Source organism: Delphinapterus leucas, chromosome 1 (genome assembly GCF_059928025.1).
Source record: "Delphinapterus leucas isolate spDelLeu-1000000601 "Yukka" chromosome 1, BTC_Dleu_Yukka2, whole genome shotgun sequence".
Lineage (NCBI taxonomy): Eukaryota > Metazoa > Chordata > Mammalia > Artiodactyla > Monodontidae > Delphinapterus > Delphinapterus leucas.
This window is the reverse complement of record NC_143129.1, coordinates 158,916,609-158,928,807: the sequence shown is the minus strand read 5'-3', so window position 1 is coordinate 158,928,807 and position 12,199 is coordinate 158,916,609. Positions and strand designations below refer to the sequence as shown.

Below are 12,199 nucleotides of genomic sequence, written 5' to 3'. Positions count from 1 at the left end.
TTCCTTTTTTATATACTTGTTCTTGTCTTATAGCAATATTGCCTTTTAGGGCTCTCTGAAGGTATTAATTGTCAGTGTTTTCTTCTGCTTCCAGTATTGTCTCTGTCTCAAGCTCATTCTGTTTGTTCTTTTGGTCTCTGTCTTTCATGTTAGAGACTCTGAATGTCTGATGTTTCTTGGTGATCTTCATAATTAAGAGTTAGCCCCTAAAAAAGCTGATTGGAAGCCTAAAAAGCTGATTGGTGGGGCTTGTTGCCTGGTATGCTCTACTGAATGCAGCTAGGGGAGGTCCATTTCCCCAGGGAGGAACTAGCTGGTCTCCTATCTGGGACCTCTTTAGCCTGGAAGCCAGGTCTCTGGGGTTGCCAAGCAGGGCAATAGGGCAGGGGGAGAGTCTTGTTGTTCATTATGTCAAATTTCATTTAATGTTACTGTTTTCAGTGAGGCGCCTCACTTCTGACCTCATGTGAGCCTAAAGACATTCAACCAGCCTGTGTTCTGCCTCACCCTGCAGCTCTTCTTCCCCTCCCCCCAGGCCTTCAAGGGTACCTAGTGCTTCTAACTCTTGAGTCTTTCTGGAGTCCTGATGCACTGTTTGCCTCGTCGCCCCCCCCCCCCCCCCCCGCCCCGTCCCCCACAAGCACTTAGCAGAAACAGAAAGCGGAAATTTAAATCAGGTACCATTTATCTTTCCATTCTCCAGTTTGTCAAATTTCTCTTGATATTTTGAATTCTTTATTCCTGTGGTTTTGTGCCATTTTAACTCCTTTACTGTCATTTTTCTGAGGTTTCAGAAGGGAGTGGAGATAAATGTGCATATTAAGTCTGCCATGTGTAACCTAAGGCGGGGAGAAGTGAATCTTCCCAACTTCTCCTTCTCTCTCTCAAATACACAAACCCTGTGCTCTAGCTTCGCTTGTTTCTTCCTTTTTTTCCATAATCTTGCTTGTGCCATCTCTCCTCTTGGAATGTCTACTCTTCTCATTTCAGACTGTTGAAATCCTACATATTCTTCCAGGCCCCCAATCCATGGAAGCCATTCCCCCCCCCTCCCGCATAATGACCATTTCATTGACTGAGTTACTAAAGTTCCATTACTGAATTTTTGTTGTCTTGCCCTCCTCATGACAAAGCATATATTGCCTTATACTATCATTTTTTATACACTTACCGCTTCCCTGTTGGATTGTGAACTCTTAAAGGATAGTGTAAGACTAGTTTGTAAATTTTCTGTTGTTGGTAACAATTAACATAGAACCTAGGCAACTAAATATTTCACAGAACCGCAGAATTTTAGAACTGGAAAAGAATTTAGAGATCTAGACTATCAAATCATTTTATGAATAAATAAATAGATCCAGTGTGATTAAACGATGCTAGAGTCATATAATAAGCTAGGGACTGAACGAGCTGTAACCTCATCATCTAGCTCTCAAACTGCTAAATGTAGTGATAAAATCTGATATATGCTTAATTAAATATTCTGGCTAATCCAGAGTTAACCAGAATGCACTTTCTGTTTCATTCTTTTTTTTTTTTTTTTGACAAATCAGGATATTGAATATTCTGAATTTTGTCAAAAATTGAGTTGCATAATAGTTTTCTTCCAAGGCCTCAGGACCCATGGATTATAGGTGAGAAAAATATAAGCAACGGAACTGAAAATGCCCTGATTTCAGGAAAATTAAAAAAAATCCGATTATGATGTTATGTGGGGTGATTCTTTTTCTTCTTCAGCAGTAGAGTGCATACAGTCGGGGGCAGACCCAGTCTAGTTGGGTCCTAGTTAAAGTTTTGCTGTTTGATAATACATCAAGGATTATTGCTTGAAGTACTTTAAGGTAGATTGTCTGTGTCAAAGATCCTCTTTGATTTCCCTGAGTTATTTAGCTCTTGGCAGTCATTTCCAGAATGTTTGAGATGGCTCCATAGATTCATCATGTCTAAGGGGTTAGAAGATCTAGGAATATCTGTTGGGAGAAAGTTGAACAATAGCTGTGGTCCATTTAGGATTTATTGAATATCAACTGTGCCAGTCACTAATCAAAAAAGCCAGGTGCCATTCTTTTCCTCACTCCCTACTTTGGGCACTTGAGGGTGGATGGGCAGGTAATTAAGAGGCTGAGCCTCTTCCTCTGAGATGTGGTTTTCATCGTGCTTTGCCCCACAGTATAAGGCTGCATGATAGCAGATGGTCTGATGCTGGGGCTGGCTTGCAGTCTCCATTGGGCAGAGCTGTTGCTAGACAAGCAGTCTATGGTGGAATGAACCAGAACTGACCAGTAGGCTGGGCTGGGCTCTGCTTCATGCCCATCCCTTTTGGTTTTATCCAAAATAGAAACCGTGGTCCTCAGATTTTAGATGTACTCATTGGTGTTTCTGCCTTTGCCTGTTTCTTCATTGCCACTTGGCTGTCATCGGAGGGAGTTCACTATAGCTGAGTCCCTGCAGGGGGGTTGAGAGGAGCTATCACTGTTTCCAGGACGGGGTGTGTGTTGTGTGTTCTCTTCCATTAAAACTGTTACCCACATTTCCTTTTATTACTCGCTAAGTCAGAGGCAGCTGGGAGGCTGCATTGCATTACTCACCAGGCACACACAGTGGCCCTGGCTGCGGGCCGGGAGAGTGAGAGTGAGTCAGCTCAGGGAATGGAAAAATTGCAGGGTAGCGGCGGGGGTGGGGGTGGGGGTGGGGGTGGGTAGGAGTTGTGTGCCAGTGACTGTTCCTTCTCTGCCTGTGCTTTTCTCTTTAAGGACTCATCACAAAGCTGTGAATACTGGGCATCCAGTTGGGGGCGCCAGTAAGCCAACCAAATTGTGGTGATGATGCCTCCTGTGAAAGGAATGAGCTGACAGTCTTCTATGTTATGGGTGTATGTGGGTTTTGAGGCAAGCTTGAGCTTGTGTAATATTAAGTTCTGTGTGTAAGGGTTTCACTAGAATAAAGCAATCACAGAGTCTCTGTCTTGGTTGTAAAATTCAGTCTTCTGCATCTGTCTTTGTCCAGTAGGGGTCACTGGGGTATTAAGCTCTAAGTGAGAGAAACTCCTAATCCTATGATAGACCAATCAGATAGATTCCTTGTCTTTATTGTACAGAGTACTACTATTTTTTTTTTATATTAGAGCAGAAACAAAAGATGTGAACTTGTTTTAAGAACGTTGTGGATGGGCGTCCCTGATGGCACAGTGGTTAAGAATCTGCCTGCCAGTGCAGGGGACACAGGTTCGAGCCCTGGTCCAGGGGGATCCCACATGCCGCGGAGCAACTAAGCCCGTGCGCCACAACTACCGCTCTAGAGTCCGTGAGCCACAACTCCTGAGCCCACGTGCCACAACTCCTGAAGCCCGTGCACCTAGAGCCCATGCTCCGCAATGAGAAGCCCGCGCATCGCAACAAAGTGTAGCCCCCGCTTGCTGCAACAAGAGAAAGCCGCGTGCAACAGCGAAGGCCCAATGCAGCCAAAAATAAAAAAATAAAATAAATACATTTAAAAAAAAAAAGAACGTTGTGGATCATTAAGTATTTGAAGAGCAGATTATTCCAAAGGCTGAGATGGAATTGATTTTATGAGTAAGATTTGAAGAGCAATTTTTAAAGAAAATGAAAGGAGATAGGGGGAGAAAACTGTTTATTAAGTATCTGATGTATACCTACATACTTTACATATATTCCTTATTTAATCTTATCAACAATGCTGAGAAACAGGATTTATATACACATTGTACATATTAGGAACCCAAAGTTCAGAAACATTAAGTGGCTTCCCTAGGGTCACATAATTATGAAGTGATACTGTCAGGAGAGATCCTACTAGCCATGTTTCATTTGACTTTGGTCCTTGGACCCAGGTAAGGGGTCACGAGAGCAGAAGGTTTTATTAGAAGGTAAGCAGAGCCTGGTGGTAGACTTTCCTGAGAAAGACTAAAATAATTCTTGTGTTGAATTAGGGTTTGGAGCAGGCTCCAAGTGTTCACAAGTGGAAAGAAGCTGAAAAATCTGTCTTTGTCTTCAGTGGGCAAGTTCTACATCTTTTTCACTTAGGGCTACTGCCAGGATGTGGAAAACTGTCTCAGAGAGATCTAAAATTAGCTCTTTGTTTGTGTGCAAAGCTTGGTTTCCATGGATAAATAGTTTAAGTTGGTCTCTCTTACCTACCTCTTATCTTGGCCTGGACTCCTCTTCTGAGCCTTGAATGTTGCTACCTTAGGCATGTTACATCATTGTTGAGCTCCTGACCCCTCTGTCAGCTGCATGCTTATTCTACTCTTGCGTTCTTGATTTTCTGGTATCTCAGGAAAACTGAAGTTGATCACGTGTTCTTAGACCACACAAAAAGACATTTCCCATTGAGACCATTTTTTGTTTTTATCTGGAAAAGCATTTAAAAAATGCATTTAGGCGGGATATGAGTAAGATGCTAACTCTCCTTCAGTGTGCATTTACTTGGAATGACAGATATTTCTGGACAAAAATAACAGCCTTGGCAAAATTCACAAGCAACCCCCATAGACAGGGCTTCTTATTCTTGTATCATCTTTTCTCCATTTACTTAAGATACTGACTCTCGGAGTATCCTGGAAAAAGTTTAATGGCTAGATATTATTTTTACTTTCTTGGGGGAAACAGTCAGAACCCCAAAGAGAGGGATTATTTAAAATGGTAATATGGATACTAAGGTTGACTAATATTCTTGTCTTTTTCCTTTCTGAAGCAGTGTCATTGAAGCTCAATTTGTTTTATTCATGGAGTTGGTGATTTAGAGCTGTTAAATACCACCCACTTTGCTTTGACTTACCTCCTTGCATTGGCCACTGAAGATGATTTGATGCTTTGCTAGGGCATAAATGTTCTAGTGTAGGAACAATGATAACAATAGTTAACATTAATGAGGGAATGTTTAATTTTTAAAAAATAGTTAATAGTGCTTACTGCATGCCGAATAGCCCATGCATTTTCTCACCTAATTCACACTGTAACACTGTGAAGAGGTAATTTTATTATCCCCATTTTACAGATGGAGAAATTGAGGATTAAAGAGATTAAGTAATTGGTCCAAAGATACAGCTAGAAACCATGAAGTCAGAATTTGAGTCGAGGTTTGGCTAACAGATTATGTTAAGTTTAGAGTTCTGGGAAGAGGGAGAGAGAAGGAAAGAGAAGAACGGGTCTTGGGGAGAGTTTGGCTGTTGGACAGGATCCGTATCTGGAGAGACTTCTAGAAGTGGAATTTCTGAATCAATAAATTAACTTTTTCTCTTAAACTAGAGGAGCATATTGAGTTATTTCTGCCATAAGATGAACAGTTTTCCAGGCACTTGCTCTCTGGTGTATGTTTTTGTGGTGAAAATAGATGGATTCTCAAGGAATGCTTATATTTTGGGAATCTTCATGATTTGTTGGACCCAGTTTTACTCTTTCTAGTTTGCTCCCCCCTTGCACTCCTGGCCCTCACAGTGCTCTTCAGATCCTCTTGCTCTTTTTGTTCATTCATTCATTCATTTATTCACTCATTCCACAAGTAGTTATTTAGTGATGAGATTTTATACAGGAGACATTCATCTAACTTCAAAAACTTCAGTGGAGTCAAAATATGCACACAACTATATTATAAAGTAGAAACTGCTAAATGTTATGAGAGAGAAACATTAAAGTATAAATTCAAGGGAGGTGTTTACTTCTAACTGGGATGGAGGGAGTCACCAGGGAAAATTCTGTGGAAGTACTGGTTTAAACTGACCCATAGGAGTGGGACTTTGACTTGCGAAGATGGGAAGGAAATACAGTACAATCCAGGGTAAGCGAGGGAAATATTGTAAAGCCAGAGAGTTTTGAACTTAATTTGCTGACTGTGGAGAATTGAAAACTTTAGAATTAAATTACAAATGAGCATTTATTGAGCACTTAAGATGCACCAGTCATTATGCACGCTTCAGGGAGATTAATCTCACAGTGAATGAGGATAGGGTTGGCAGGTTGGAGACTGGGATCAGGTAAATTAGATTCGGTAATTTTGGTTACAGGTTAGGTAAAGTATCAGTTTACCAAGGTTTTGTAAAGTCTGAGCAGTATTCAGAAGTCTTGTGATCAGATGTAGTTTGTTTGCTGTTCCTCCAAATAATGATAATAATAGGCAATATTTATTGAGCACATACTATGTGCCAGGCACTATCTAAACACTTTAAATACATTAACTCATTTAATACTCACTACAACTCTGTGGGACAGGTACTATTACTGTCATCATTTTACAGGTGAGGAGATTGAGGTTCCTTGAAGTCATTTAAGTAACTTGCCCACAGGTGCTAATGTGGCATATATAGTAGAGTCTGGATTTGAACTGAAGCAGCCTGGCTTCAGATGGGGCCTGTAATTGCCATTCTACTAAAATACTTGTGGCATCTAGGTTACTGAGCAAGAAATTTGGATATTTTCCTAACTTTATTGTATTTGGTAACTCTGGGGTATATAGAAAATTCTTTGCAGGCATTCTGAGCCTTTGCATGTTTATTGTTGTCTCAATACCATATTGCTAAACCTTAGAGACAGGAGTCATGGATGTCTCCTAATTAGCTCCTATGAAGCCCACATCCTCTGCCTTCTGGACTCACAGAATGAAACAGATGACAAGCGCTCAGGCCAGGTTTTGAGGCCTGGACCTCCCATTTCCAGAAGCCCACGGTTTCCAATCCTATTAGTTATATGCTAGTCTCGCCACCAACATTTTAATCTCAGTTATATATATACATATATTTTAAAGTCTCTCTTTGTACGCATTATTTTTCTAAATTTCAGTCTTTTAATCATATGGGTCTTAAGTTTTCAATCAGTATCTGCTGAAGTTCTGATGCTTGTGGATGTCAGTTAATTTTGAGACCAGGTATACTCCATGACAGTTTGAATAAAACATGCAGCCTCCTTTCTCACAGGCTTGCTTTCATCTCAGTCGCAGACACTAAAGTGATTCTGGGGTGTTACCCAAGATTTCTTGTGGGTAATGGTTGTGGGTGACCATCCTAAATTTTTGGGAGTGAAGTAATCTGATAGAAAGGCAGGTCTCAAGTCTTAATGAAGTTCAGAGTCTTGGTTTTACAAGGCTTTCTGATGGTTTGGGGCCCTTCCCATTGGCTGTTAGCAAGGGATATCCTGGAGGGTGCTAAATATGTCTTTAAATGGCCTATTCTTTGTATATGAAATGATCTCTAAAAAGAAAAGTAGTCGCTCCCTCCTGCCAGCTTCTAACCACTTCCTGTAAATGACAGCACACAGATCCATCTTAGTTTTTCTGAGTGAAAAAGTTACTTTCACAAAGGCAGTTTCCCTGCTCATTTTTCTTCCTTCAAACATGCATACATACCTATACACAAAGGCTGGAAACAAACTTTTTAACCTGTCATATGTAGAAAAATGGTGTATCCAAGGTATACCATGTCATCTTATAAAGATCTTGTGAAGAATAAATTACTTTGGGTGCTTTTCATTGTCTTCTCTAATAATAACAGTAGATTCAGAATGTATCTTGATATTTGAGTCCCTGAATTTTTTTTTTCCTTCAAATTTCCTAGGTGTTTTTGAATGGCACAAGCATGGTATATGATTTTCTAATTAAGACAACTTTGCAGTGGCTTCAGGTAGCAGAATAAGGCAGAGAAATGGCTTTCACTTTGGGAAATGAAAATATGGTGAAGATATTTATAAGACTGCAAAAAGTGTGGCACAGTGGTGACACAGACAGCACTAGCACTGTAACATTTTGTGTTGAAATTGAGATTCTTCCCTTAGAGCTGGGTAGAGCCATTTACAGGCTCTTGTCTTACAAAGAGGAAGTATTCCAAACATAAATATCTAAAATTGTTTAGCTTCAGGTTAACATACTGATTTTGCCAGAACTTTTCAGCAAAGGGAGGCAGTGTGATTAAAATATATTGATTTGAAACCAGACAGATAAAAGTTCAGATGTCAGTTCATCTTCTTACTTACTTTGTGACTTTGGGCAAAATAACTTGAATTTTCTGAGCCTCAAGTTCTTGATTTATAAAATAGGGATATTTTAGGGGATATTACAGGGATTACATTGAAATAACAGATTGAAGATGCTTTCTAGTAGCTGCTTAATAAATATCAGTTTCCCTTCCAAGCAAGTCTGTCTTCTTTGGCCATCACAGCTCAGGAGCTTCTCTACAGTAAGCGGGGTGTCATCATCGTTTTTGTGTCCATTGTGTCTAGCATAATGCTCCATATTTTAAATGGAATGAATGAATGAAGTGCTCTGTTTCACAAGAGAGCCCTGCTCCAGAGGGAGCTCTGGCTTAGTCTCCACTGGATTGCACCATCAATTTTTCCTCCCTAGTGCTTATTCCCTTCAGCAGACACAATTATTGACACATTTCACATGCCAAGAAAAATTCTCTTTTGAGCCTACATCCCTCTTTCTGCTCCCTTTTACAGCAAAATTCCTTCCTAAGAGTTGATGTTAATTACTGTCACTGATTGTTCCCATTCTCTCTTGAGTCACTCCCGTTGGACGTTTTTCTCTGCCATGCCATCAAAACTGCCCTTGTTAAAGTCACTAGCGACCTCCACATTGCTAAATTCAATGGTCAATTCTCAGTCCTCTTCCTGACACATTAACAGCTTAGTTACTACTTAGAGCACATCCTTCACCTGGCTTCTGGGGCAGCATGCTCTTTTGGCTCTTTTAATCCACTGGCTTCTTTTTTTAGTCTCCTTTGGTTGTTCTTCCTCTTCCCTACCTAATGTTAGAGAGTTTCTAGGGCTTAGTCCTTGAACTTGACCTTTTCTCTCTCTGTGTTTACTCCCTAAGTGATCTCATCTAGTTTCCTGGCTTTAAAGCAACAGCCTGGGTCTCTCACGGAACTCTGGATTCGTATATTAAATTGCTTATTCAGAATTACACTAGAATGTCTACTAGGCATTTCAAAGTTAATGTATCCAAAATGGAATTCCTACCCCACTCCCCACAAAAACCACCCCAAACAACTGCAACCACCAGTAAACCCCAAACCCTCTGTTTCTCTGGCTGCCTTTCCCATCTCAGTAAATAGCAGTTCGGTCCTTTTAATTTCTCAGGCCCCAAACCTGGAAGTCATTCTCACCTCTGTTTTTTCCCTGCTCACCCCACATCCAGTCTATCAGCAGATCCTGATGATTCTTTTTATATATATATATATTTTTTTAATTAATCTTTTAAAAAATTCATTCATTCATTTATTAATTTATGGCTGCGTTGGGTCCTTATTGCTGCACGTGGGCTTTCTCTAGTTGCGGCGAGCAGGGGCTACTCTTCGTTGTGGGGCGCGGGCTTCTCATTGCGGTGGCTTCTCTTGTTGCGGAGCACGGGCTCTAGGTGCGCGGGCTTCAGTAGTTGCAGCACGTGGGCTCAGTAGTTGTGGCTCGCGAGCTGTAGACAGAGGCTCAGTAGTTGTGGCGCACGGACTTAGTTGCTCTGCGGCATGTGGGATCTTCCTGGATCAGGGCTTGAACCCGTGTCACCTGCATAGGCAGGCAGATTCTTACCCACTGCGCCACCAGGGAAGTCCCTGATGACTCTTTAATTTGTCCAGAATATGACCACATTTCACCATGTCTGCCACTGCACCCTGGTCTCAGTTATATCTCAGGCACTAGTTTTCACTTGGATTATTGTAATGGCATTATAACTAGTTTCCCTGCTCCCGCTCTTGTTGCTCTCTAGTCTGTTATCAATATAGCAGCAAGAGTGATCCTTTTAAAACCTAAGTTAAATCCTATCACTTGCTCACAGGAAACCCTCCAAAGGTTTCCCATTTCACTTAGAATAAAAACCAGATTCTTTACGAATGGCCTGTACAGCCATAGATGATCCGACCTCTCTCTGGCCTCATCTCCTGACACTCCCTTTCGCTTTCAGCTTCAGCCGATCTGGTTTCCCTGATGTCCCCTGAACACACCAAGCCTAATTCTGCCTCAGGGACATTGTACTTGCTCGTTTCTTTTTTGGGCTTATCCTTTCTCTAAAAAGCCACATGACTTGTTGGTTTGTAATGTCATCTTAGTAGAGAAACCTTCCTTGACCATCCTGTACCTAAAACTGTAAACATCCCCCCTCTGGCTCTCCTTTCTCCTCTTCATCTCCTTCAGTATATGTTTACTTGTTTATGTTTATTTTGTGTATTCTCCTATTCTCCTACTAGCATATAAGCCCCATGAAAGCAACATCTTTGTTTTGTTCACTACTCTGTTCCCAGTACCTAGAACAGGGCCTGGTACATGGTAAATATTTGATGAATAAAATGTAGGTTAACACAAAATCGTAGATGGTCTTGATGCCAGATTACAACATACACATTGTAAATATTAGTTCCCCCATCAAGGGCCCTTTGTCATCTTTCTGGTTAGTAGATTGTTCAAATCTAAAACCCTTCCCTTTTATTAAAAAAAAAAAGAGGGGGTAACTTTAGAGATATTAAAGCGGGTTGCATTTTTAAAGCTTATTTGTGGTAAGACACCATGTTTATATACCATAATGTAAAAGGCACTGTAGAAATAAATAAAAAAGTAGTTTGGTAGAAAGATGAGGCCATAACCGTTCTCTGAGTGAAGGGTCCTGGGTGTTAGATGTACTCTTGGCCGTTGGGTCTTCTGTGTTTTTGTGTGTCCACACTTCATTTTATATAGTATCTCTTCATAGAAAAGTAGATGAGAAGAGGGGCAGTGGTACTGCAAGAACTTTGCATATTCAGCCTAGGTTGTACAAAGTTCTTTCTAGTCTTTAAATGTGTTCCTTAGGTTTATTGAAATATAATTTATGTACAATAAAAGCCATCCATTTCGGTCTACAATGTTGTGAGTTTTGACAAATGTATACAGTCGTGGAACTACCATCAGAGTCAGCAAATAGAACATTTCCATTACCCCATAAAGCTTTCTTGTGTTCCCTGGTAGTCTGTTCCCTTCCCTCACCCTGAGCCCCTGGCAGCCACTCATCTGATTTCTGTCCCCATAGTTTTGCTTTTCTAGAATGTCATATAAATGGCATCACACAGCATGTAGCCTTTTGTGTTTGGCTTCTTTCATGTAGCATAATGCTTTTGAGATTCATCCATGCTGCTGTATGTATCAGGAGTATGTTCCTTTTTTATTGCTGGGTTGTAGTCCATTGTATGGATGCACCACAGTTTTTATTAGTTCACCAGTTGATGGACATTTGGGTTGTTTTCAGTTTTAGTTATTCTGAATGAAGCTGCTATAAACATTTACGTACAGGTTTCTGTGTGGACACGTTTTTCCAGTTGCTTTATATCTTGCCAGGACTCTTAGTTTTATTCATTCTACTGGGTGTGTGTTAAAGTGTTTCCAGTTGCTGCTACAGTGTCCATATCAAGTTTTCATTTGCAAGCAGGCTTTAGTTTTGTTGAAGGCATTCTTTTCTGTGGAGCTTGTTCTGCACGTGATCCTCTCTGTGGTGATGTTTGGGTCCCTTACCACCTCCTCCCGGGTTGTGGGTGTGGAAGGGTTGCCCTCCGACTAGGCCAGGGAACTTGTGGACACTTACACATCCCTGCGTACTTCGCCTCCTCCCTGCAAGTGGTTCCCTAGTGTTTCTGCAACTTTTTTCTTCTGGCTCCATCCCAGACAGGCTGGGAGAGGAAAGTTAAGAGTGTGGCGTCCTCTGACAGCCTCCCTTCTTGTAGAAGGGTCTGAGGCTTGTTTGTTGAAGCTGAACAGAGGATGCCAAACATAGAGTTTGAGTCAGCTCAGCAGTAGCTTAGACGCCCCTTTTTGCTCTCCTGGTTCCTCCTTCCCTTTCCCCTCCCCCTCTGGCCAGTTGTTTCCTGGGCTTTGTCTGAGACACACTGTAGAGTTTTAGTCCCCATCTACTACTGCCTGCTGTGAAACAGAGGCGAGATGGAGGAGAAGCCACCAGGAAGTGTCTGACAACACTGAGCTGCGGGCCTCTGCCTCTGTGCTGATAGTACAGGACTGCAGTAACCTCAGGAGAAAGGCATTTAGAGTCTGCGCTGAGCTGTGGGCTTGTGGCTAATTCAGGGGAGGAGAAAGGACGGGCCTGGAAATGCCTCTCTTAGATTCGTCTTATTTGCCACCAACCATCTTTATTTTGACGCACATTCTTGGAATTGCCGGTGTTCTATACTGGAAGAGATGTGCCAGAGGCAGAGCAGGTAATGGGTGCCCAGTGC

The 12,199-nt window shown here is 41.5% G+C and overlaps 1 protein-coding gene across 16 annotated transcripts in view; it reads left to right on the top strand.

Moving 5' to 3' along the window:
* The window catches only part of MACF1 (microtubule actin crosslinking factor 1), a 327,589-nt gene that overhangs the window by 76,190 nt on the left and 239,200 nt on the right, over positions 1-12,199 (top strand). For 7 of the 16 annotated variants that reach the window (XM_089895649.1, XM_089895630.1, XM_089895633.1 and 4 more), the window contains exon 1: positions 3,833-12,181. The exons of 1 other annotated variant lie outside the window; for it this stretch is intronic. In XM_089895649.1, the coding sequence (XP_089751775.1) occupies positions 12,073-12,181 (109 nt within the window). In that variant the 5' untranslated portion in view covers positions 3,833-12,072. Of the gene's footprint in view, positions 1-3,831; positions 12,182-12,199 lie in introns of those variants that run through there. 8 more of the 16 variants (XM_089895677.1, XM_089895662.1, XM_089895652.1 and 5 more) reach the window with 2 other exon arrangements.